Here is a 26,623-nt window from a genome sequence, read left to right on the forward strand (position 1 = left end):
TTTGTTTTAATGGTGAAATGAGATTTCCTGCAACTCAAATCCTATTAGTTTTGTTTGTGGAGCACAATCCATTTGTCTTTTATTATTAACCTTTGAGCTTTGCTTGGACCCTGTGTTCTTGGTGGTTAAAGAAGTAATTGGGTAATTTACAGGTTTGACTCTATTCTCTTTTCCAGTTGGATCACCCGACTTAATGGCATCAGAAATTAAAAGGCTGTACAGCCCTCATGGTGATTACAGGCTATGGTTCTAAAAGATTCTAGAAGTCCATTCTTTTGCCCATTTATCCACTACCCGCTGCCTACTCCATGCATGTCCATCCATCCAGTCACCCCCACACACACATACACAGATTCACCTCGTACAACAATCTGGTACAAGCCAAAATGTGCCGTCCTATAAATGACTGAGGAGTGAAAAAAATCCCGCAGTGAAGATCACAGGTTATGAAGAAAATGGGTCAGAGTCACATAAAAAGGTGTGTGTGTGTGTGTGTGTGTGTGGTGGAGGGGATGGGGGGACGGGACACGGACACACCTGGTAAATACGGTATAGAATTTAATACACATTAAATGGTCCAGAAGTGCTTAAGTATTACAATAAATATGGTGCATTACCTTGACGAGCTGAAGATGACTGACAGCATGCAAAGGGCTGCCCTCTGTGATTTGTTGTGAAGCAGTGGAGAGGGCTGGCTGAAGCCAGGAGGGGCATTGTACCACAGCAGATCCTAACACCTGCTAGACCGAGGGTGCCTCAGTCATTGGGAATGTGTGAGTTCCTAGGTGAAAGCAGCTTTCCACATTCACATCCTGTTGCTGATAGACGAAACCCCGCCTGACTGAGCAAATGTGGAGTCTGTGTGAAGCTCAAACTGTTCCCTAATACTTCAATCGTGTTGCAACAAATCCTAGTTTTCAAAACAAGCAGGGCCGCAGAATTGACCGTGGGCTAAGAGACACTGGACCACATGATCTAGACTGCAACTCTCGAGTAGTCAAAGCTTTTCCAAGCTTGTCCCCTCCCTGAGAGTGGAGTTTCTACACAGAGCCAAGGATTTGCTTTTCATTTATCAATATCTTGTCATGAGCCAAGCCTGATACTATTAACTGATCAATGTTAACTCATTTACTCCAACACCTTTATAAATCTTAATAAAACTTATCATCAATGTCTACTTTAGAGAAATAGGGTAAAGCAAGACACTGGAGTAACAGTAATCCAACCAAGACTACTTGGCTAAAAAGTGGCTGATCTGAGATTTGAAACCCAGGTGTCTGGCCCCAGAGTCCAACTTTTTAACCCTTAGAAGACACAGTTGACCCCTATTATGCCCAGAGTATTGATTCTCAGATTTCTCTTGGGTATCAAACCTCATGGATGCTCAACTCCCTTAAAGAAGATGGTGTATTTGCATACTAGCTAGGAGCATTCTCCTGTAGCAGTCTCCTGTAGACTTTAAGTCATGCCTGGATTACGAATGTCTAATGCTACATAAATTCTATGCAAATACCTGGTCTCACTATCCAGGTTAGGAGGAAATGACAAGAAGAAATGCATGCATGCTGCACATGTTCAGCACAGACAATATTCCATCCAAACATTTTCTCTATGATTGTCTGAAGCCATGGATGTGAAGGATCCAGATAGGGAAGGTCAACAGTACTGTCTCCATGTCTCCAGAGCAGAGCCTGAGGATTTGCAGTTCAAGCTCTGGGGTCAGGCAGGCCTGGGGTCACATCCTGTCCCCATTACTCACTAACCATGGAGATCCATGGTTCACTTTTCCAGGCCTTGATTTTCTTTCTAGTAAAACAGGAAGTAACCCTGAGCATTAAATGGGTTAGATTCTTCAGGGCAGAGTCAGACATGGTCAAATGCTCAGCAAAGCCTAGTGTTATAAAACAAGAAAAATAACTCCTTTCCTCCTGGCCCATGGTCACACCCTCCTCTAGTCACAATGCCTCTGCTAACAGCACAAGGTGTGTGTGTGTGTGGGGGGGGTTCTTGCTCTCTGCTAATCTCCTGGGCCCTTCTTTGGTGATCATGCAACCCTGAGTCTGGGTTGCCATGACCCTGTCATGAGCTCACTTGCCACTTCCCTAGGCTGTGGCAGAGTGACCCAGACACCTCCGGACAACAACAGACAGAAGGAAGAGGCAGCTGGGTCCTGGAAGCCAGCTGTGGGAGTTGCTGGGTTGAAAGAGAGGATGTGAAGTCCCTGGCTTTTGTGAGATGAAGGAGACAGAGAGGACCGAAGGAGTGGAATGTGGACATGCTTCTGTCGTACCTAGCTAGTCATCAACATTCGAGAACACCAACTGTGGGCCAGCTAAGCACTGAAATCAGTGTCTAGTGGGACAGACAGTGGCGAGTGCTATGGCTGGAGAGGCCGGGGTGTGCAAGCTGCAGATCCAGTCAGAGAAATGGCAGACTTGTGAGCCATTCCATTGCTCCTGCTATGCCCAGAGCAGACATGGTTAATGAGCTTCAGCACCCTGACCAGGCCTGACTTTGGCTCCATCCTCCTCCTCAGCACAGCACTCCTGGGAGTCACTACAGTTTAACTGGCCTTGGCACACCAACTGAAGCAATGTGCTAGTCCTTCCCTGAGGTCCGGAGGAGTGAGTCAGAGGGTGACGAAGGGGTAGGGACAGGAGTGCAGGTGGAGGGGCCACGGATGCTGAGACGTGAGGCAAGGCGGTGGCGAGCAGAAGGTTGGGGGAGGTGGACAGAGAGGCTGGGAGAGGTCAGCATCACTGAGTGCAGGATGAGAGACTATGGAGTCTGCAGCCAAAAGGAGACTTGCAGGTGTCTGGGTAAGAGCAATGGGCCCCTCAGCTAGGGCCCTCGGGGATGGGCATGGGAGAAATGGATGATTCAAGAGACATTTAAAATGGGCACATCACTGCAGGTCAGGGAAGGAATACAAGAGAGGGGGTAGTCTAGGGCGTTCTGGTCTGGAGGGCTGGGAGGTTGGGGGTCCTGGGCACTCGGTGTGATGGGCTTTGCTGATCTACCTGCCACTCTATGGCCATCCCCCTCGTGCCTCATCCATGTCTCTCTGGACCCTGAAGAGTTTCTCTAGTCCCTCGACCATGGTACTACAGAAGGAGCAAGAGACCGAAATGGGAGTGCCCACAGCAAGTAGCAGTTACCTGCTGAGAGGCTGCACTCAGGAGCCTGCTCCTTGCTGGCTGCCAGGCTCCCCCTCTAGACTGAGCTGCCCACGGAGGAAGCTGGTGCCATACAGCACACCCATTAAACGCCTCCCCTGCCCAGTCTCTCACAATATTTCTCAGAATGCCCTTCCAAGTAAACCTCTTCCAATTGAATATACATGTGAGGTCTGATTGGAAGCATTTCAGGTGTTTGTGTGTGTATGTGTGTAAAGTATGGTATGTTTGTAGAAATGTGTATATTTAGGTATGCGTATATGTGTGGGGTGTGGTATGTGTATATGGGGGAATATGTGTAGTGTGTGGCATATGTATGTGATGTATGTAAACTTGAAAGTTTGGTGTGTGTGTGGTATGTGGACTATGTATATGTGGTATGTGTATGGTGTATGCATGTATTTGTATAGGTGTATGCATAGGTATGCATATAGATATGTATATGTAGGGGTATGTGTAGGTATGTGTGTGTTTGTGTGTGTGTATGTGATATAGGTATATGCTTCTAGGTATGTGTGTGTGTGTCTGTATGTACAGGTGTGTATGTGTAGGTATGTGTGTGGGGTATGTGTATATGGTATAGGTGTATGTATAGATGTGTGTGTATGTATGTGATATAGGTATATTCATCTAGGTGCGTGTGTATGTAAGTTGTGTGTGTGGTAGAGGTGTGTATATAGATATGTGTGTGTGATATAGGTATATGTGTCTAGGTATGTGTGTGGGAGTGGGTGGGGGTGGGTGTTGTTCTGTGTGTAGTGTGTAGTTGGTGTGTGTCAGCATCCTCAGGACTCTTTCTCAGGCTTGAACTCTAGCCTGTACCCTTTCTCTTAGTGAGATGACCTACTCTGATTCTAGCCCCTCTGTCCTTCACAAATAAAACTCCAATCTGGGATGAGGTAGAAAGAGGTTCCAGAAAAGGAAGTTCTTTCCAAGCTCCAAAAGACAATACACATGCCACATGCTGAGTCCTGCAGAGGAGGAAGATGGAGGGACTTTGTGTTCTCTGCTCCAGAAATGTTCATTGATGTAACAATTAAACAGGAGAAGGGTTGAGTGTAATTGGGCAGAAGCCTGGATATGAATCCCAGCTCAGTTGCTTCCTTGCCCTGTGACCTTGGGCAAATCACCCCCTAGCATTTCCTCTTTTACAATGGGGCTATTAGCATTCACACCACCATCCAGCTGTTACGGGGATTAAACGAGTCAACATAGGTCAGAGCCCTTGGCACAGTGTCTGCACAATGCTTTCTACAGCATTTACATGGCTGATGTGGCCATTAAGCCAGGGTGTCTTGACCCACCAGCTGGGGATCTTGGTGTCATATGGATTCTGACCCAATGGGTGTCGATAGGGCTAAGATCTGTATTTCTAACAGGCACCCAGGGGGTGCTGCTGTTGCTGAAATATGGTCCACACTTTTCAACAGGAAGGGGTGAAGTTACTACTACCCTAGAGCCTACAGGAAATTCACTGACAGAGGTCTAAGCTGCATGTATTTCTCTGCCTGGAGACCTGGCTGGGATCACAGCTTGGCCGCCATCTTCATACCTGCTTTTTGTATCGGTTTCTGGATGATTGGCCAGTGCCCTACAATGGAAGTTCCTGAGGACATAATTTCCACGATCGCCAACCCAGCTATCTGGCATAATACAGGTGACCAACCACATGTGTTGATATGGAATATGGAAACTCATGTGGAAAGCCCCAGTGCCTTTACATGCCTGGTAGCTGGGTGCTCAGTAGCCCAATCCAGGAATGCCAGGGATGGTGGCCTTGTGGGACTCTCCTCACTCGAGGTCGGCTCCCTGTGAGCATCTGCTGGGCTGGCAAGAACCCAAGAGGTGGGGACAGGGGAGGGCACTCCCACCCCTTCCTGTTCCAGAGCCTGGCAGCTGGGTCTGACCAGCTCTCCAAATACCTAAGGAACAGAAGGGGATGGCCACAGATGAACACTCCCTGTCCCTTCCTCACCCAGGGGCTGGGTGAGGTGGCAGAACCTGGCTGGCCTCCAACAAGATTCAATCCCTTCTAGATTTCTTGGGCTTGATAATTCTGGGGTGGCTTCGTAGGCTGGTGACGCCACCAAGGACACAAAGTCCTTCCACCTTTCTCTTTCCAGACTTGGCACACGGCATATGACGTTGTCATGTATTTATTATCGTCTGTCCCCACTGCTGGAAGCAGTATCTTCCAGACCTTTCATCCTCCCTCAGTTTCCCCAAACATTTAATGGCCACTACAGCCAGTACCTGCTCGGTGCTCATTCACACTCTGTGGACTCATTTGTATGAGGGATGGCTCACCCTATCTGTTAGCAATTGACCCAAACCACACAGCTCACAGTGGCTGAATTAACACTAAGCAACACCGACAGTGACCATCACCACTGTCAGCGTGTGCTGCTCACTCTTCTAGGTGCTTCCCATATATCGACTCCCCCTCACCACTGCTCTCTGGGCAGCTCCCTCTATTACTGCCCCCTTTCTACAATCGGCAAATGGCTCAGAGCCTTCCCCAAAGCAGCACGGCTACTAAGAAGCACGAACCACAGGCCAGGGCTGCCCGACTGCTGAGCCTATTTTGACCCTGTCTGTAATGCAGTTAGTTGAACTCTCTGGTCCCCGTAAGGACACGTCAGCAAATGCTACCCAGAGCCACTTTCTACCCACAAGCATCTTTTCTTCCTCGTGATACCCTCCTACTATGCTTCCCCTGCGGGAGTCCTGTGATGGTCTGAGCCTGTCTTTTCTTCTCCATAAAGGAGGACTGCAGCTCTGTGATGGCCTGAGCCTGTCTTTTCTTTTCCGTGACGTAGGACTGCAACTTCGATACGTCAGCTGCCACCTAGGGCACCACGCTGCTTCCCCGGGACCCAGTTCTTTTCATCTCTCAAGGCCAACATGATGTCTTCCAGCCTGGAGATCACAGAGGTACCCAACGTGCCAGTAGCAGGGACAAGACTGGGCCTCGGGCTCCTGAATCAGACTGGTACCTGTGAGTAGGAAGGCACTCGCTACTCCCTGGGTGCCTGGATAACTTCTTCCAAGCTTAGCTGCCCTGCCAAGTGTCTTAGGTTACACAAAATGCAGGCCGTTGCCCTCCTTCTCCCCCTCCTCTTCCTCCTCCTCTCCCTTCCGCTGTCCACCCCTCTTCCCTCCCACAGGAAAGTCTCCCTTGAGGTGGGTGGACCAGCAGCTTTGCCAGGACCAGGCCATTCATAAGGCCAGAGACACCCAGTGTGGGATTGGTGAGGGTGGAGTGTGTGTGAGGGGGGACGGGGGTGGGGGGTCGGGGACAAGGCTTTTAGCCAGCGCAGAAGTCAGAGGCTGAGCCCTTCCCACCCCAAGCTGGCTGGAGTCTGCACCCAGTCGCCAGCTGTGAGGGGGTAAGCCACTCACTCAGCCAGTGCAATCCTGCAAAACCCCCATGAAGACAATGAAGACAAAATGTTCTGTTTCTTGCCTTATCCAATGCAACTGCCGTGAACTACGTGCAGCCACGAGGACCTGAATGGAGTTAGCCTGACAGAGGAGCATGGCGGTTTGTTTAATTTCAGTCCATTTACAGTTATATAGTCACGTGCAGCAGACACCTGCACAGATAGGTGGCAGAGACCTTTCCCAAGTCTCAGTTCCCTCGTGTGTGACGACAGGGAATGTGACACCCAGGTCCCTTCCTCGCCTCAAACGACAACTGGAAAAACGAAGCAATGTGGTCGTGTAGAGTAAGCTCCAGCTGGGGGTCAGGACTCTGAGTTCCACATATTAGTGGCTGTGTGGCCTTGGGCAAACCCCCAACCCCCTCTGAGTGCTGGGCTGTCTGTACAGTATGGAGTTATTTTGAATCTAAAATTCTTAGCCAGGAACTTATGGATGGGCATGAAGGGAAACAGAAAAGAATAGGTTTGTGTGACTCTGTGAGTGTGTGTGCGAGTGTCTGAGTGTGTGTGTGTGTGTGTGTGTGTGTGTGTGTGTGTGTGTGTGTGTGTGCAGGTGTGCTCATCAGGGGAGGCAAACCTCAAACTTCCCCTAGTCTTCCAAGGGCCCCATGAAGGTGAGCCCCTAGCCTAGATGGGTTCCTCCAGAAGGCTGAAAAGCTGACTTCTGGGCTCCCTCCCAGACACACTGACCGGGTGGCTGGGACACAGAGCCACAGAGTCATCTGCATTTGTAACACGCTCCCAGATCCTGGTCTGCAGCCCCGAAGGAAACTCTGGCGAGAAGCCAGGCAGCACGACCTTCTCAAGACTCGACATACATGAGTCTTTGCCAAGCCCTAGTTTGTATTTTTAAAACCCAAGTGGGATTTTAAAAACTAAAGAAAAAGGAAACAATAATGATATATTACGGAACCCCAGTGACTCCTTTCTCTGGCTTATCTTCCAACGCTGGTATACAGTAGGTGCCAAGCACTGTCCTATGCTCTTTATACATATTAACTCAGGATTACAGCGATTGTGAACACTTAATCCTCACAGCATCTGTGTCTTTTCTTTTCTCCTGCTGCTGTGATAAAACACTGTGAGGCAAGTGGCTGAAGGGAGGAAGGATAGGTTTCAGCTCGCAGTTCAGGGTACAGACCATCACAGCAGGAAGTCGAGGCAGCTGAACTGGAAGCAGCTGGTCAGATGGGAAGCACACACCCAAGAACCCACACCCAAGGAACGGTGCTGTCCACTTTGAGTGGGGGTCTTCCCAACTCCATTAAACCAACATAACCCTCACAGGCATGGCCAGAGACTAAATAATCCTTCCAGATGTGCCTGGAGGCCTAGGTGATCCTATAGCCTATAAAATTGACAGCTAACATTAACCATCACAATCCCAAGGTGTTTGATGCTCTTGCCTCATTTTACAGATGAGGAAACAGAGCTTCAAGGATGTGACCTCTTGAAGGTCACATAGCTCCAAAGTGGTAGAGCTGGGATCAAGCATAAAACCTAGGCTCTGCACCTTACCGATTTCATCTGAAGGCCCCAAAGGCTTAATCAACATCCCACCGGCCCAAGAACTAAGGGTTCTTGAGAGGCTTGCTTAATCCCTCCCCCACCGAGAAGACTGGGAGCAGGAGGGCTGCAGGGAGGTGCAGGCCCCACACTCACTTGCCCTCCGAGCCATAGCTGTTCATGCTGTCCTCGATGGACTCATGGCTGGCTTGGCGCAGTGTCCGGCTGGGCATCTCCACGGCCAGTCCTGTCTCTGTGCTCCTCTGAATGGCACCCTTCAGCCTCCGGCTGTCTGCTGTTGGGCACAGGGGCCAAGGGAGATGGGGAGGGACATGGGGAGGGAGAGGGACAGAGAAAGAAGTTGTCTGGTTAGTATTTCAGCAGCTGACGGCAGCCAAGCTTCAGCCCTAACCCAGCCCACCAATGTCCTTGACCCCGCTGGCTTGCCCGCACCCACACCCCTGGGGCACAGGGTGCTTGCCCTTCATAGCTACCCAGCATCCAACACCCTGTCAAGCTTTGTTAAGGGATAGGCTTATTTGCATACTTTTCCCCCTGCAGTCTTCTCCAATCTCCCCCTTGTCGTCTATGGATACCATCTTAAACACCTACTATGGGTCATACTCTTTCGGGTGCTCTGCAAGGTCAGGCCAGGGCTTCTCAATGCCAGAGTGACTGACTCTGTGGGTAGCATCCTGCCATGTTGTTGGTACTGTCTTGTTCACTGTGGAATCCCTAGCAGTCTCCCTAGCCCTCGACACTGGATGCTAGGAGCATCCCAGTCCAGCTGTACCAACCAAAATGTATTCAGACATTACCAACTATTCTCTAGAGAACAAATTCACCCTCGCTGAGGACCACTAAGATCACTGGCTTTGTAGCCACATGGCAGGACTCAAATCCTGAATGCCTTTCTCATTGGCTAGAGAGTGCACGAAGTATTCACCAGCTTCCCTGGGTTTCTATTTGCTTATCTGTAAAATGGGAGAGCTGCAAGGTAATAATGAAACAAAATGACCTTTGTGGTTGGCATTCCTTCCCATCATGCTTTTCTTTATCAGCCACTCACTCCTCTGCCTCCATCTTATGACACAACCCTCTCTCTCTAAAGGCTCATGTCAGCCCAGCCCCTCCACAGCCAGCCCCTCTGCCTAAGAGCCTGTGTTTGGTGTTTCCTGGTGCTGACTGCGCAACGTGTTTATGTGTTGGCTTTTTATTGGCCAGCTTCCACATAGGTGTGTTCACCAATGGGAGCCTCTGAGCCCACTGTGGACATCCAATTGGTGACTGCTGGGTAAGCCACGGTGCCCCAAGGAGTCCATAAACCTGAGGTTCCTAGTCTCCCTGCTTCAGTGTGGAGGACAATGGAACACGTCATGGACTGGTTCACAGAGCCAGTGAGGAGGAGCAGCAATATGCCCCTTCCCAGAAGGTATTCCTCAGAGCCCCATGGCCTGATAATTCATGGTAAGCCTTACCTGTCCCATGGGGACTATGGCTCACTATGGATGGGGTAGATTCTTTTTTTTTTTTTTTTTTTTTTTTTTTTGGTTTTTTGAGATAGGGTTTCTCCGCATAGTTTTGGTGCCTGTTCCTGGATCTCACTCTGTAGACCAGGCTGGCCTCGAACTCACAGAGATCCACCTGGTTCTGCCTCCCGAGTGCTGGAATTAAAGGTGTGTTCCACTGCCGCCTGGCGGATGGGGTAAATTCTTAATGAGACCTTTCTTATAGCATCCTAGAATCTAGAGATAGCCTGGGGACCTCAAAGGCTTCATCGGTGAGTACTCACTGACTGACCCACTGGGGAGTGTGGCCATGTGAACCCTCATGTGGCTGCCAGGTGGGCCAAGCCACCTCCAGCCTTCTCTTCTGGCCTCTTCCCAGCACTATAATGGCATCGTGGCTTTATGACTCTCAGAGTCTCAGATACCCATATAGAGAGCTGTCAAAGCTGTGTATGTTTGCCCAAGTGTATGCTTACATGTTCCTGTCCCCTGCATGCGCCCCTGGTGTACTGATACAGAAGTGTCTGTATACTCAGAGAAACACATATGAATACACACGCAAAGATGCAAGGAATCTAAATGTCTATACATGTGTGTTTCTGCCTGTAGCTAGCTGCCGTCTGTCTGAGGGCAACTAGGTGGTGTGTATCTGTGTCAACCGACTGTCTGTGTGTGTTTCCATGGGTCCCTAGCCACTGTTCAATGTGTGTCTGAGGGTAACTGGGTACACTAGATGTGCATCCTTCAAAGGTCCACGCCCACCCACTGGAGAAAGCACACCAAAGAGGCAGCAGTACTCATTTCTCTGTGTGTCACCCAGTGTCTCTGAACACGTGATGGAAGTGTGTTGTCTGCCTGCATTTATTTTCTCTAACCTGCTTCTCTCTAACCAGCCATCTCCATTCCCACTTCTGTGTTCAACGGGTACAGAGTTATGGATGGACCCAGAAACACCCAGGTAAGAGAAGCGTCCCTCTACACACAAACACATGGAGACAAGTGCAGTCATGCACAGGGACAAACAATCCCTCCCTGAGGCCTCAGACCCACAACCAGCACCTGCAGACATGCTTCAGACACCTTCCCAGGCATCTGACCGCCCGCCCAGCCCTCTGCCCCGCCTCCATGTCGCTGTCACGGACAGACACAGAGTTACGGGTGACAAAGAGCTCAATCCCCAGGGCCGAGGAGGCCAGGATGTATTTCATGTCTGTGACAGCCTGTAGCCCTCAAGGAACCTCACACACAGGCTCCTGGGCCCCATGCCAGCTGGATTCAGGAAACAGGGAGTCCAGCTCTTAAGGAGGATGGCCCGGGCAATGGCCATGAAGATCAGACTGCTCACTCATGGAGCGTGTAAGGGGTTAATGATGGGATGTTTGCCACCATACCTGGCACACAGTGGATGCTACTCAGAAGTGGCTACAGTCATTACAGAGACAGAATGACCTCATGCCACTCCCCAGTTCACCCTCTCCAACTGTCTTGCTGACGTTTTCATAAACATGCTGTCTCACCTGGAGACGCTCTGTGCAAGCACTCCAAGAATGCTCACCATCTAACCTCAGCTACTCAACTCTTCCATTAATCTCTTGCTGATGCTGTCTCAGGCTCTTATTGCCTAGGGGGAAGATGTCCCTCCTCTGGGAGTGAGGAAGATCAAAACACAGAAGAGACATCGTCCAGCCTCATCCTGAGAAAGATCACATCAGGACAGGTAGGCCATAGGGCAGGAGAGTTGGGAAAGCATGAACACAGTCACTATGGATTCAGGGGCCACCATCCCCTCCATAGATAACAGGGACAAGTGCTACTACCTGGTAGATTAAGCATGGAGGAGGCTTCCAGGGGTGGTGAACACTGGGAAAGGACTGTTTCCACACACAATTCCTGCACAACTGCCATTGTGGAGCTCGGAGTTTGTGTTCTGTGGACCCTGGGTACCAAAAGTGCAACCGGCTACCCTCAAAGGCGGGCCACCCTGTTGTATAATAAGCAACATGGACTCCCATTTTTCACAGGCACTCAGCTTTGCTGTACCCCAAATTCCAATTGGATAGCTTGCATTTTCTCCCACAGGGTCCTAAGTCCCCCTCTTCCACCCATGGTGGTCGGCAGAGATGGGGACTAACCTAGGACACTGATTCCTTTACCCATCGAGCCGGAGTTACGGACTCCATCGTCTTTCTTTCGCATCTTTGATAGTGAATTCTACTGGATCTCCACCTGCCTCTGGCCATGGCTTTTGTTGTTCACAGTCCCACTGGCTTCTACACACATTAGGCCCTTACCATCCACACATCCTTGGGGGGATCTCCCTCCCTCCCTCCCTCCCTCCCTCCCTCCCTCCCTCCCTCCCTCTCTCCCTCTCAGAGCCACCCTATGCAAATGAGCCCTACACTAGTCACAGCCCCTAAGCCTGTGTTTATTGCTACTGCATTCCATCACCATAGGGAAGAGAACCAGGTCCCTGGACGCAAACCTACAGAAAGCTCAGTCTGCTATGGGCTTTCTTCTTCCAATGAGCTTCTAATCCATGTGCCCCCAGACTCAGAACACCCCAGGATTACAGAGGCTTTTTCTCTCATTTATCGTGTTCCAGGGCTTGCAAAGGCTTTGCCCCTTATACTGTATATCCCCTTCGTGTCCATCCTCACAGCCAAGCACCCCTGCTACCTCGGGTTTGAACTCTAAATGGCTTCTGAGCTGCCTCCAACCCACCACCCACAAGCCATTAACAGATTAAAACACCACTTCAGACCAAGGCATCCCACTCTCACGAGTCCATTCTACACAAGCAATCACAGGAGAACACAAAGCTGTGCACCAAGGGGTCCCCCGCTGTACTGTTCCCATCAATGAGATGCTGGCGTTAACTGCCCATCGATGAAGGACCAGTTAATTAAATGACACATCACCACAATAAAAGACCGTGTAACTGCTGAAAAGACTCATCTACATCCACAGTGCCACAGAATGGCTCCCTCAGCATACTGGTAAGTTAAAAAAGCAGGCTGCAGGCAGTATGTAAAAGATGGTGCCATTTCTGTAAAGCTATAGATAGCTGTGTGTGTGTGTGTGTGTGTGTGTGAGAGAGAGAGAGAGAGAGAGAGAGAGAGAGAGAGAGAGAGAGAGAGCAGTTCGTCCTTATATTTATTCATATGAACAGAAAAATCTAGGAAGACAAGAACTAAAAAGTCAATGGTGAGTAATTGTGGGGTGGGGTTGTTAGAAGAAGTGTGTACAAGATCGTTTTTTATAACTTCTACATCTAAGTTTAAGTGCACAGAATAGAAGTGTAGAGCTTGGTGAATTTTTACAAACTAAATAAGATTGTATAATTAGCATAGATCTTAAAACAAACAACAGCAAGCATCCCTAGGACCCCCAGGAGCCCCGCACTTTCCCCAGTAGTTTACAGGGGCAGCCACCACGCGGGTCTCTAACGGCAGCAATTACTCTGCGTGGTTTTCCCTGTTACATAAGGAGCACTTCTTCTCTGGGGAGAAGCGGCTCCTTTCTTCTTCTTGCCCCACCTCTGAGATTCATGCAGGTTTCTGTTAGGAGTCGCTTGACACATCTTGTTTACGCGCTGTTTTGGCGGGGAGGGGGGGGCTTTTGCTGGCTTTTCATCAAGTTTGAGGCCATGGGGGAGTAATGTCGCTGTGGCTATTTTAGTAGAAGACTCTTGGGGGGAATCTGCACCTGTGTCTTTTGGAAATGTACCTGAGAGAGGAGCCGCTGGGTCACAAGGTGGATATTTGTTCCGCTTTAGCTGACTTTGCCAAATAGCTTCACCGATTTAGACTCCATCTAGTACACTGGGAAGGGGATTTTATTTCTCTTTTGTGTGCTTATTTGCCATTTGGATTTTTTTTATAGTTAAATGTATTAAGTCCACATTATAAATGAAAGTAAAATACAAATATATTCATAACTGGATCCCAGCTCTAACCATGCATGACCTTACTCCAAACCCTAGAATGGCTCTTCCTGTCCTGACAAATTCAATACACTCATTGCATCTGACTCGCCACTGACTCCCTCTAGCACCAATTCCCTCCCAGCTCCCCATCCTCCCTGTCTCCTCAGCCTGGATGGGCTCTCCGTGCTCCATGTCCATCCTCAGAACTTCCCCATCTTGGTTCCCTCTCCTCTTCTTCCCCACGCCCTCAACGTTACCATCAAGCTTCTAATCATCCCCCAGAATCTATCCTTGAACAACACCTACATCAGGCACTCTACATCCCATTTTGTCATAGAACGGTAGCAACAGCACAAAATTCTTAGAGAGGTTGTGAGCCTTAAATGTCATAGTTTGCAGTATGACCCAGCCAATGCCGTCACAGCCTCACAGGGGCAGGAGCCACCTGCAATGGATCTGCACAAGACTGGCATTGCCAACAGTCAATAGTAGACTGGAAAGAGGCCAACAGTGCCCTGATCCTTCCTGCAGAACTATTGGCTATTGATGGGATCTGAGAGAGGGGCACACATTTCCTTCAGTTGTGTCCACACGGATGAGTCCATTACACTCCCATGGACAGTTCCACACTCATGGTCACACAGATGGCTCAGGTTCAACTCAGTAGCCCATGCAAACACACACACATACAAGACATGGGTGTAAGAAAGGGACTGGGTGGGGAGGGGGAATATTAGGGATGGTTGGGGGATGGGAGAAAATGTAAGTAACAGCAATCAGAATGCACTGTGTGTGTGTGTGTGTGTGTGTGTGTGTGTGTGTGTGTGAAATTGTCAAAGAACAAATTTAATAAAAGATAAAAATAAAGGCAGTAGTTTATGTAATGATGTACTATGGTTTTATCCTCTGGACGATCTATGACATAGGTCAGCACTCAACAAGGGTGGCTGTCACCGGTGCGTTATTACCACTAAGTCAGTGCCATCGACCCGCGGAATTCTCACAATAACTGTGACTAGCTGCCGCTCCGCTTTACACGGGAAGAAAGTGGGGACCAAAAAGTGACTTCCACTGGGTATGGTGGTGCACAGTGGTAATGCCAAGACTTGGGGCGTGCAGGCAGAAGACTGCAAATTTGTGGTTCGCTTAGTAACTTTCCTGAGGACACACAGACATCAATCCACAGCTGCTCAGGGCGGAGCTGAAGCCAAAGCCAGGTTTTTCTGATTCCCATGCCAGGTGTTTTTTTTTTTTTTTTTTTTTTTTTTTTTTTTTTTTTTTTTTGTGTGTGTGTGTGTGTGTGTGTGTGTGTGTTGGAACACATGGAAATCAGGAGTCAGTTCTCTACTCCCACCACATAGGGCCTGGGTCTTGGTCCAAGCCCTTCACTCGCTGAGCCATGCTGCTGGTATCCTCATTCAGATTCCTTCTTTAGTTCAGATTTATTTTTACTCTTTTTAATTGTGTGTAGGTGTGTGAATGTGTGTGGGTGTGTGTGTGTGTGTGTGCACATGAGTGTAGGTGTCAGCAGAGGCCAGAGGCACCGGAGTTAACAGATGGTAAAGAGTCGCCATGCAGGTGCTAAACACCAAACCCAGGCCCTCTGGAAGAGCAGCCAGTGCTCTTAACCATGGAGCCATCTCTCCAGCCCCCAAGACAGTATGCTAATGAGCCACTGAGCTGAATCCATCAGTCTCTATCACAGAGTTCGAAGCCATCTCTTCCAAAGAGACTTTTTACCCAGCCCCTTGGGTTGACGCCTGGTCTCCGCCTCTACTGGAGCATGTTGGAGCAGGGTCGTGCCAGCCCCACGTTGACAGTGAGAACTCAGTCCTCGTTTGCTTCCATTCAACACTGAGGACCCCACTCAGTTGCTCACCCCACTAAACCTGTGTTTCACGGGATTGGTGTACAGACAAGTCCCCAAGAAAACCACACGTCTCCAGCAAGAGAATGTTACTCAGTTGCTCATACCCCAATGGGAACGGGCTTCACACATCTTCTAAGAGCATTTACAAAGAGCAAGAAAATAATAATGACAAATTGTGAGAGCAGACACAATTATTTTTGGCTGTTACCCTGTTTTGCGCACTATTAGACACGTAATTCAATCTACAATGCCTTTGAGAGGCAAGCGTTCTAGCCTAATTTCACAGCAAGGAAGCAGGCTTGGAGCAGTTCAGTAACACATCCAGGCATACATCAGACAAGCCGGAGCGAGTGCGAAGCCAGGACCAGAGTGGGAACCACAGACCCTGCATCCTCAGCCACTGGAGGTCTCGGGGGAAGGATGGAGGGTGGCAAGTTACTTCTCACCTTGGCATCTCACTGCAGGTGAGTGTTGCTGGCTCTGTTTCCCACACAAGGAGCCTGAAGCTGAGAGAGGTTACAGGACACGTGTCCCAGGTTCCTAGGCCTTCCATCCCTAACCACCACTGGTCCCCCAACGAGTGTCTAAATCTCTGAGTGTGGCCTGTAGGTCCACATAGCAGCCAATGAATCCCAAAGGGCAAGAGCTCCAGGTGACTCAGTTAATTAAAACCAGGTGGAGAGAAACACCAATGCCCTAGCACATTGCTGCTTTTTCTGATGGCTGCTACCTCCTCCCTCTGTGGCCAACCTCTCCCTGGCCTTGATATTCCTATTGGATTCAGTTTCTCCTACCTTACTCGACTGAGCTTTCAAATCCACCTGAAAACTGAAGGCTGAAACCATACTTGGGGTTCAGAGAACTGACAACATCTCTGGCTGTGTCTCCAGGGACAGGCAGAGGAATCATAAACCTGGTGACTTCTATGAAGAGCCTTACCGCACCCCCGCTCCTTAACCTAGAGTGATCAGAATCTGCCTTCTCTTGAAGCCAGATTAGCCTCCATTTGGAGCGAACTTAAGGACCCTCCAGACCAATATCTTCACTGTTCAGAGGACAACTGAGGCTCCAGGAGGGGCAAGCATCAGTGGTTGTGTTAGTGATGCAAGAACTCATGGATGGCTCTCAGGCTCTCTGTCCTTTGGTGTACAGCTGCTTACTGAGATATCTACAGCATCTCCAGGAGGTTCCGGTGTCTAGCGGCCTGAAGCATGAGTCATGGAGAAGTCTTCAGAGCTTGGTTGCCTGGGTCCTTAACTCTGGCCCCAGTCATATCATTAGCTACATGATTTTGAGTACGTTGCCCCACCATGCTATTTCAGCCTCCTTCCCAGCTGTGCATGGTGGTGTGCGTCTGTAAGCCCGGCACTCTGGGGACTTAAGTAGGAAAAGAGAGAGTCCAAGGCCAACCTGAGACCCAGGTTGCAATGAAATTTTACCTCAAAAAGAAAAAAAACAAATGTAAAGGGCTGGAGATGTGGCCCAGTAGTAGAGCATTTAAAACACACACACAAAGCTCCGTGTTTGACCCCATAGCTGAAACACACAGATTTTAAAATATCTGGCTGTCATTTTTCCTCTTCTATGGCAAATGTTGTGTCCACTACAAAACTGTCCTTCCCCACAAGCTCTCCCCTATGGCCTACACAAGCTTTCTAAAGAACGCACCATTTCTTTGATTAGAAACTTTTGAGGCACCCCACGGCTTGCAGAATACATCAAAGGCTGTAACACACTGCTTTTCCAACCTGGTCCTAATTTACAACCCCAGCTCCATGCTGTTGATCCATTTCCCTTTCCCCCAGTGAGCTCGGCATTCTGGTAGATGGAATACTTCTAAATGTGGCCAGCCACCTCCCAAACTTCTTACAGCAACCTGCACAAAAAGGTCTTAGACCCTCTCCCCTTCTCCCTGGATGGAGCTTTGTTTTGCTTTTGAGATAAGGTCTCATTATGTAGCTTTGGCTAGCCTGGAACTTGAAACAGACACCAGGCTGCCCTTGAACACACAGAGATCCGCCTGACTCAGCTTCCCCATAGCTGGGGTTCAAGGTGTGCCCCACCATAACCAGCCTAGGAGGGAGATGTTTTTAAAGCAACTGTTTGTTGAATTATAATATACACAAAGAAAAGTATACAATTATGTAGTATACAGTTTTTAGGTGCTCAGAGCTTAGTGAATATTGTACAGTGTACTGGTCTACAGTGTCAGCTGTCAGATGAGGAAACAGAGCATTCCTAATGCCCAGAAGCTCCCCCTGCCCACATCCTCCTCACAAGAACAGTATAACTGTTGCAATTCCTAAGAGCACAGACTGTGTTATCCATTATATTGTGTGCCCCATCCCCGTCTTGTGTGTGTGTGTGTGTGTGTGTGTGTGTGTGTGTGTGTGTGTGTGTGTGATGTTTGTGTGGGTGTATGGAGACCAGAAGTCAGTTCTGTGTGTCTTTCTCGAATACTCTCCATCTTATTTTTTGAGACACTGTCTTTCACTGAACCTAGAGCTCACTGATAGGCTAGAATGGCCTGCCAGTGAGCTCCCGAGATCTGCATGTCTCTGCCTACCCAGGGCTGGGCTTACAGATGTGCTCCATTGCTTTTTACATGCCTGCTGGGATCGTTCTCGGGTGCCCACTCACAGCAAGCACTTTCCTGGGTGAACTGTCTCCCCAGCCTCGCAGCCTGTGATATCTAGAGCCTCCTAATATGCTTTCTTTACCGTCTGGCTTCTTTCACTCAAAAGTCTGCTCATGAGGTTTGTCATTCTAATGGTTTCATTCACTCTCTTTATTGTAGCACAATGTGTGAATGTATCAAAATAATTCTCATCCATTCTATTATTGGTGAGCACTTGGGTAATCTCCATATGGAGATATTACAAATGGCTCTGCCAAAATTATTCTTGCATGTGTCTTTTGGTGGCCATTTGTACACAGTTCTGCAAGGCACAAACCTAAGGCTGGAAATGCTGGGCCATAGGATACAGATTTAGAAGGCTCCCTACAGCATGCTCTGGACTGGTCAGGTTAACACACAGATTTCCCTTCAGCAGGAAGCAATATCCTGAAGAAATGGCATTCAGTGCAGGGAATCTTTGGTGGGAAATAATGGTGGAAAGATTGTTGATGAATGTTGACTTGGCTCACATCTGCATTCTCCGAATGGAAGGTTTGTTAAGTGTACAAGGAATGGACAGCACTCAGGGTGAGAGAGGAAGGAGTAGACACTGGTCTGGAACCATCTGGCATTAAGTAAACTCGTATATTATCATTAACCTCCATCAACTGTTCTCCAGTACCCGGCCTAATAGTCATCATTTCACTGATATTACGACCTGCATTTTCAGCATCTCCAGAATCCAGGTGCTAGATGACCAACAGCATGTAGAAGCTAAATTCTGCAAGGATTTGACCATCTTGGTGGTACACACGTCATGAGTGGCTCCTACAGGCCTCAGACACTGCTGTGCATAGAAGCCAAGCAGCAGCCCCAACAACCACGGGAACTGTCCATGGTGCTAGCCAAGTGCAGAGGTCAGGGTGCTAGCTGGGGGTGGAGGTTTCACAGAAGAGACGATTTCAAAACTGGGAGACACGCCCATCTCATCTAGTGTATTTCAAATTCATACTTTCTTTCCACTAGCTGCCCCTGAAGAATCATGTCTTGGGGGCTGGAGAAATGGCTCCGAGGGTAAGAGTGCCGCATGAGGACCGGAGTTTGGATCCAAGCACGCATGTAAAAATATGGGTATGGCCACACGCATCTGCAACCACAGGGATGTGGAAGGCAGAAACAAGAAGATCACTGTGGCTTGCTGGCCACCAGTTTGGCTCCAGGTTCAGTGAGAGACCCTGGCTCAATTGGGTAACAGAGAGCAGGACACCTGACATCCTCCATGAGGCATTGGCATGAGCACCTACACACACACACACACACACACACACACACACACACACTTCATAGACATACAACACACACACACAAAAAACATTAACAGTAATTAAAAAAAACTTATACTTTGATAGGCGATCACATCACCAAGTTGTGATCATGGTTAACCCCCACCCACCCACACACACACACTTCCATTGATGCTGAGTATGGACCATTTTCACAGGAGAGTTGGAGCTAATGTACCTGCCCAAGGTGGGCAGGAAGCTAAAGCCAGAGCAGGATCTTGGTTCACGGCAGACCCAGTCATTTCTGCCCTCGGCGTGGGGAGAGGAGAATGCCTCTGGCCTTATCACACAGGGTCTGAAGAAGAGACCACACAGACACAAGGAGGAGAGACAAGGAAGCAATGAGGCAAAGGTGGGTGGCGAGGATCTGAGAGCCCCAGCGAGGGAAAGGAGGACTGTGAGAGGGTCCCAGGCTAACATCTGCAACACTTATAACTGCTTTGTAACCTACCTGCTTCTGCCCTAGAAAGACATTTTACTTGCACTTACCCAACAAACTATTTATTGGGCTCATTTCTTATGCCATGTTTCTCTTGGTGTGGGGATGGGGCGGGTGTTCTGAAGAACAATCTCCATCCTGAGGGGCTATCAGGTGGGAGAGGGCGGGAAGATGTAGCAGGTAATTTTCATTCACCCAACAATCTCTTTACTAATTACCTATTCAGTGTCCCAGCCTGTGCTTGAGACTCACAATACAGACGAATGAAACCCAGACTTTGCTGAAACTCTGTCTACCTGAAGAGGCAGAGAAGTAAAGGGGCAATTACAACACAAGGTGCTATAATTACAATGCAGTGCAGAGCAAGGGCAGAGATGTATGCAGAACATTATGAGACCCAGAGAGAGAGATAATTAATCTTACACCAGAGGCAGAGGCGGGGGTCTGGGTTGAAAGCAGAATCATTTCAATGCTGAATTACACTTAATTGCAAATAAAATAGTATCTCATTGACCATACAAATGCTACATTCTGGTATAGCTGAAGGTTATGTTAACAAGTGGGAGACATGTGGGAAGAAGGTGAAAAAAATGTGGACTGGAAAGGTCAATGGAGGCTGGAACGTTCTAGATGCAGAGTAAATACAACAGGGGAGGGGCTCTACACTCAACAGAGCAAGGCAGGCAGTCATTCCCTCTGCTCCAGCCAACATGAAATGACCTTATAGAGAAGGTGCCTTGCGACACTCACTAGGAGACAGCGGGCACAGAAAGGATGTCCCCGCCAATGGCTACCTTTCCTCAGAAAGCCATTTCTACTACCACTCAGGACCAACAAACGCCCTGAAAGAAGTGGGCTGTGGACAAAGGTGTGGTCTATTTCCCCATCTGGCACTGGGAAGCCTCACAGAACACACAGCATCCAAGGCTTCCAGGATTTGCCCCAAACCTATACTACAAAGCCTGACATCATGCACTCACTTACCAGGTGCTCCATCTACACCCGATTACTCATCCTTCACCAAACAGCCCACTCACTTCCGTCTCAGCAGCACAGGCTCTAGAGCTGTGTGACTGGGTTTAGAAGCAGCCCTCTTCTCCTGGTCTTCCTTCTGAGGTGCTGGAGGCCAAATCCAGGGCTTTGTCCAGGCTGGGCAAGTGCTCTGCTATGGAATATATCCCCAGCCTAGCCTACGTCACTTTCTGAGAAAACTAAAGGAAGTTACCGAATGTGTGAGCCTCAGTTCCCTTGTATGCCGGACAGAATGTCAGAACCCACCATAGACTTTTGTAAGGAGACGGTGTTATCAGCCAGCACTCGCTAGGTTACAGTGCAGGAACAAAGGCCTCCAAACTTCAGTAACTTACAGAACAAAGGTCTAGAGTTTGCTCATATTCAACATTATTTATGAGTCAGCAGGAGCCCTGTCCCAGGAATAACTCTGGACCCTGGGGTGAAGGAGCAAGTCCTGTGTGAGAAATGACCCTTCCGAGGCAAGGAAGTAGGAGAGAGAGAGCTACGGAGAGCGTTTTTAGTCACTGTACTTTTCTCTTCGTCTATTTCAAAGGTTTAAAAATCATCTAAAAGAAAAAGAAAGGAAAGAAATATGATAGTCCTGATAATGTGAAAAGGCCAAGGGTGCAGAGAATGGGGGAGCTCGGGCACCCACACTGGAAAGAACTCATCTAGTCACTAAATGATTCATTATGACAAGGCAGCATGCGAGCTTGTCACAGCAGAGAGCCACACTAACTGTGAAACAGTCTCTCCTGTCCCTTGTGGGGCTGAATTCAATGGCATCACATATGCACAGTCCTGTCAGAGCAAGATCAGGGTATAGAGTAAATTACAGCCACAATTACCAATGATGCTGAGATGGACACAGTCTTCCCAGTTCTCAGAAACTCATGAAACAAGCTCTGAGGACTGAAGCAACTCGCCAAAGGCTCCACACCAAGAAAGCAGTAGAGGCAAAATCAGCTGTGTGGAGCACACATGCCACAGCAGGTTCCTTTACGAGATCCAGAAAGTGCCACACACACAGGACATGACTAGTTAAGCAGACTGTATATGCACACAATAGATTATTATTCAGCTATAAAAAGGAACGAAGTAGTGTTATATGTTACAACACAGAGGAACCTTGACATTATGCTAAGTGAAAGAAGCTAGTCACACACACACACACACACACACACACACACATACACACACACACACTCGGTGACTTGATTTACACAAAACGCAGAAACAAACCTATTGAGATAAAAAGACTAGAGTTTGGCTGGGCAGTGGTAGCACACGTCTTTAATCCCAGCACTTAGGAGGCAGAGCCAGGCGGATCTCTGTGAGTTCGAGGTCAGCCTGGGCTACAAAGTGAGTTCCAGGAAAGGTGCAAAGCTCCACAGAGAAACCCTGTCTCAAAAAACCCAAAAAGACTAGAGTTTGTCAGGGCAGGAGTGAGGAGAGATGGGAATTGACCAGTCATGAATACCAAGTATCTTTGGTGGGTAACAAAAATGATGTACAACTGACTAGGATGGCAGTTGCTTGTCTCTGGATATACTAACCCTACAGAACCCTAACCTATACAAACTAAACAGGTGAACTATATGGTATGTGGGTTATAGTCCAGTAAGAGGTAGGTGTGTGTGTGTGTGTGTGTGTGTGTGTGTGTGTGTGTGTGTGTGTGTGTGTGTGTACTGTCTATATCTCCATCCATATCATCTCATATCCCAGGCCTGACTTTAACTCCATTCTACACAGGCCCCTCAGAGTCAAGGAGACAGTAGCGTGGGGGTGGGGAAGGCCTCTTCCAGGGACAGGAAGTACTTGAACTGAACAAGAGGCTAGCTTGGGAACCCTGCTGGAGGCCAGGTAAGCCTTCATCTCAGAATGCACTTGAATACCAACTGGGATCTAGGGATGAAAACACCCTAATGGGTGACCTGGACCAGGAGGTTGCTCTTTGGTGGTCCCTGGGAGGAAGAACCACAGGATCAGAAGATAAAGAGGACAGGAAAGTTTTGGACTGGGAGGTTTTTCACAAGCTATGTCTTGATGCCAAACAAGTTTATTAAGAAGTGCCGCATCTTTTTTTTAATATTATTATTATTATTATTTAGACTTATTTATTATGGATACAGTGTTCTGCCTACATGTGTTCTTGCAGGCCAGAAGAAGGCACCAGATCTCATTACAGATGGTTGTGAGCCACCATGTGGTTGCTGGGAATTGAACTCAGGACCTCTGGAAGAGCAGTCAATGTTCTTAACCACTAAGCCATCTCTCCAGCCCCGAAGTGCTGCATCTTATATACAGTCTTCCTGAAAGGAAAAGTGGGAGCATCAGTAATGAAACCATCACAGAAGAGGACGGAGGCAGCAGGAAGCTAACCAAACAGTGCTGCACCAGGAAGACAGGACATCTCAAGTGCTCCACAGACTGAGCACATGTCGCCTTGAGCCTGATAACCACAGCCCCTTGCGGGGAAGAGTTGGGTTCTCAGGATCCAGAGCCACAGCTTTCCCAAGGCCCTGGCCCCAGGCCATTACTGGCCTTGCCAAGCATGTGCCCAATTTTAGATAGGAAACTAAGTTCCTTCTTCATACATCAGGGCCTCATGGAAAGTTCCAGAACAGCCTAGCCTTCAACAATGGGGAACATGGATGTGGGGCAGAGGGTGGGACTAGGGGGACAAATTCCTTCCTCCTAATGCCACCAAGGCAAGTTGGCCTGTCTACTCTGCTTCAGGTTTACCACCTCCACCCTCCTCAACTACATATGGCCAACTTCCTCAGAGTTTGCCAGAGAGCAACCAGTTGGAACCAGCTGAAAGCACCTAGCAGCAGTACCCTTGAAAGCAGTCCCACCTTGGGTGAGCTGCCTTCAGCGCTGGGAGCTGTGAGAAATGCTAGCCCTGAGTGATATATTTGCTGTTGATCTGCTCAGCTCCTTAGGTCCCGAGACAGTCCCTCTTGGAACTGCTCTGCAGGACAGCAGCTCCCTGTGCAGGCTGGGGTCGTTTTTTTTCTTCAGTTGAAACAAAGGCATCTCTCAAATCGGCCTTAGCACACCCCCAGAGTTTCTAGGCCCAGATCAGCTGTGGCACCTGTTTCTTTCCATGCTCTCAAATGAGGGCAGGGACCACGCCTGCCTTAGAGCTGGCAACCAGCAGGTGCTGCACACAGAAGCTGTGCCCGGTGAATTCCAACCAGGTACTTCTCAGTGGTAATGTGTAAATGGTCCCCCAGGGATCTTGTTAAATGCAGATTCTGTCTCTGCAGGTTTGGGGTGGGCCCTGGATGTCTGCCTTTCTGGCCACTCCTAGGTGAGGCCAACACTACTGATTTGTGGCCCACATACTGAGTAACAAGGCTCCTCTCCTTCCTGATTTCATCACTCTCCTTGGTCTTGAAGGGGCCTCTTTGAGAGCTGATGAATGCTATTCCCTCCTCCCTTAGAAAAGAACCTTCCAGACAGACAATGCACTGCAGAAATCTTTAGGGCTTGTAATTTGTAGGTTAAAAGCACCTTCAGCACCCAGAAACCTTAGTTCTGATGGGAAAAAAGGAAGCCATGGGAGCAGAGAAGGGTAGGACCTAGCAGGACTCAGACAATGTGGGTCTCGTCCCAGCTGCACCGTGGACTTCCCATGTGACATCATATAAATTTCTGACCCATCTGGCAGATTGGTGATGATCAACATATTCTCTCTCTCTCTCTCTCTCTCTCTCTCTCTCTCTCTCTCTCTCTCTCTCTCTCTCTCTGGTAGCTGTTGCCTAAAATAGCCCATGCTAAGAATTCTTACACTGTGTCTGGATTGAGGGGAAAAAAAAGTGCCATGATTGATTGGTGATGCCTACCATGCATGGTCCTGGGAAAGAAAGCCTTAATTAACTGGTGATGTCTGCCAAGGTCCTAAGCCTAGAGGGCCTCTGGGACTTCCTGCCAGATGTCTGCCTACCCCAGAGAGCCTTCCAGTGGTGACATCCATAGCTCATCTTGGTCATACGAGACTTGGGAGAGAGGCTTGGGCTCTCGTCTAAGATAACAGGGAGGGGTGCTTTTTTAGTAAGTTGTTGCCTTCCTTGATCTTCTCTTTGAGAAGAGGGAGCAGAGTCCCTGTTGGTGGCAGAGGACACAGTGTCCTTGTACCCCCATCCTTGTCTATTTTTAACTACAAGGACACAGGTTCAGGTAGAAGCTGAAATACAGGGCCACCCAGCTCCCAAGGGAGGGGGTTCCACCACCTTGCCACGGTTCCCAAGTTGCCTCACTGTAGCCAAGTGAGGCTCAGGCAATCTGCCAAGGGACAGGAGGGGCCTCACCTCTCATGAGACTCCCCATGTCTCTATCCTGCGCTTTCCCAGGCAGGGCCAGTCACCCCTCCTGGGTATATCTAAGTCCTGTCAGTCAGCTGGTCCCAACCTGGCCTCGATTCTTCTGACACCAGATGCACATGCATGTGCTCTTACCCTAGTGGGGGCAGGGCAGAGCACTGTGCATGGCAGGCAAAGTCCTTGTCCCTGGGTCCTTCCAGTCTGGGTCGAAGAAACAGCCAATGGGTCGGAAGGGCCAGCTACAAGTACAGGAAGTGCTTAAGGGGAGCCCTGCTGTGGCACCTGCCAGGCCCCTAGTGCCTCAGAGGTGTTCACACTCACACTCTATCCCGGGAACCTGAGGCTCACTGTGGCACAGGGAGCCTCCAGGGAATTATCAGTTTGTTGAAATACTACATTACAGATGTCTATGGAGTGTGAGAGACCAGAGGATCCTACCTCAGACCAGACAAGAGCCATTCATGAGTTCATCTATCATGAGGTATTTTTTTTTACATGTGTTATATGACAAGCCCTATCCTAGGCCCTGGAACTCACCTGGGCAACAAAAGTCAGCACACACAGACGTGACAGATATCAACAAGAGGACTCATACGAGAAGACGCTTCCACAGAGGGTCAGGCAGCCTCACCATGAGAAGCTGGTAAAGAACTAAGGAAGGAAGCAGAGTGTGGCACCACATACTTGTAATCCCAGCTCTCAGGAGGCTGAGGCAGGAGGATTGTCACATGTTTAAGGCTAAACTGGACTACACAGTGGAGTTCAAGAACAGCCTGAACTACATGGCAAAATTCTATCTCCAAAAACCGAAAACAAAAACCAAAGGAACCTGAAGGGAGTAAAGGAATAAACTTGTGAATATCTATCCAGGAGAGGGACCAAAAAACCCCACAGCAGCTTTATGTACGGCATGCTCAATGAACAAGTTGGAAATGGCTCATTCAGTGAAGTGCTTGCCTGGCAAACACAAGGATCTGAGTTCAATCCCCAGAACCTACATAAACAGCTAAGAGTGGCGGCTTACACTTGTAACAGGGGGATCCCTGGGAGTCACTAGACAACGAGAGACCCTGCTTTAAAGACAAAAACAGGGTGGATGGCACCCGAGGAATGACAGCTAAGGCTGTCTCTGACCTCTGTATGTGCGAGCAAGCACATGTATTTCTGCACACACATGTGTACACACACACACAGGTTGGCAAGAGTGGCTTAGACTTAGCGATCAAGGGGAAATAGTATTAGACGAGATCAAGATGCAGGAAAGAGGGCTGAAGAGATGTTTCAGCAGTTAAGAGCACTTCCTGTTCTGGCAGAAGACCTAAGTTGGTCCCCAGTACCCACATCAGGCAGCTCACAGCTGCCTGTAATTCCGGGGGATGTGACACCCTCATCTGGTCTACACAGGCACCTGTACACATGTGCACAGAGCCCCACACAGACACGCACGCACGCAT

At 49.0% G+C, this 26,623-nt stretch overlaps 1 protein-coding gene across 2 annotated transcripts in view; it reads right to left on the minus strand.

Moving 5' to 3' along the window:
• Positions 1-26,623, minus strand: part of Rims4 (regulating synaptic membrane exocytosis 4) — a 61,337-nt gene that overhangs the window by 12,301 nt on the left and 22,413 nt on the right. Inside the window, exon 2 of one of the 2 annotated variants that reach the window (XM_028868437.2) lies at positions 8,282-8,417. In XM_028868437.2, the coding sequence (XP_028724270.1) occupies positions 8,282-8,417 (136 nt within the window). Of the gene's footprint in view, positions 1-8,281; positions 8,421-26,623 lie in introns of both variants that reach the window. The other variant, XM_028868436.2, reaches the window with a different exon arrangement.

This window comes from Peromyscus leucopus, chromosome 4, assembly GCF_004664715.2.
Source record: "Peromyscus leucopus breed LL Stock chromosome 4, UCI_PerLeu_2.1, whole genome shotgun sequence".
Classification (NCBI taxonomy): Eukaryota; Metazoa; Chordata; class Mammalia; order Rodentia; family Cricetidae; genus Peromyscus; species Peromyscus leucopus.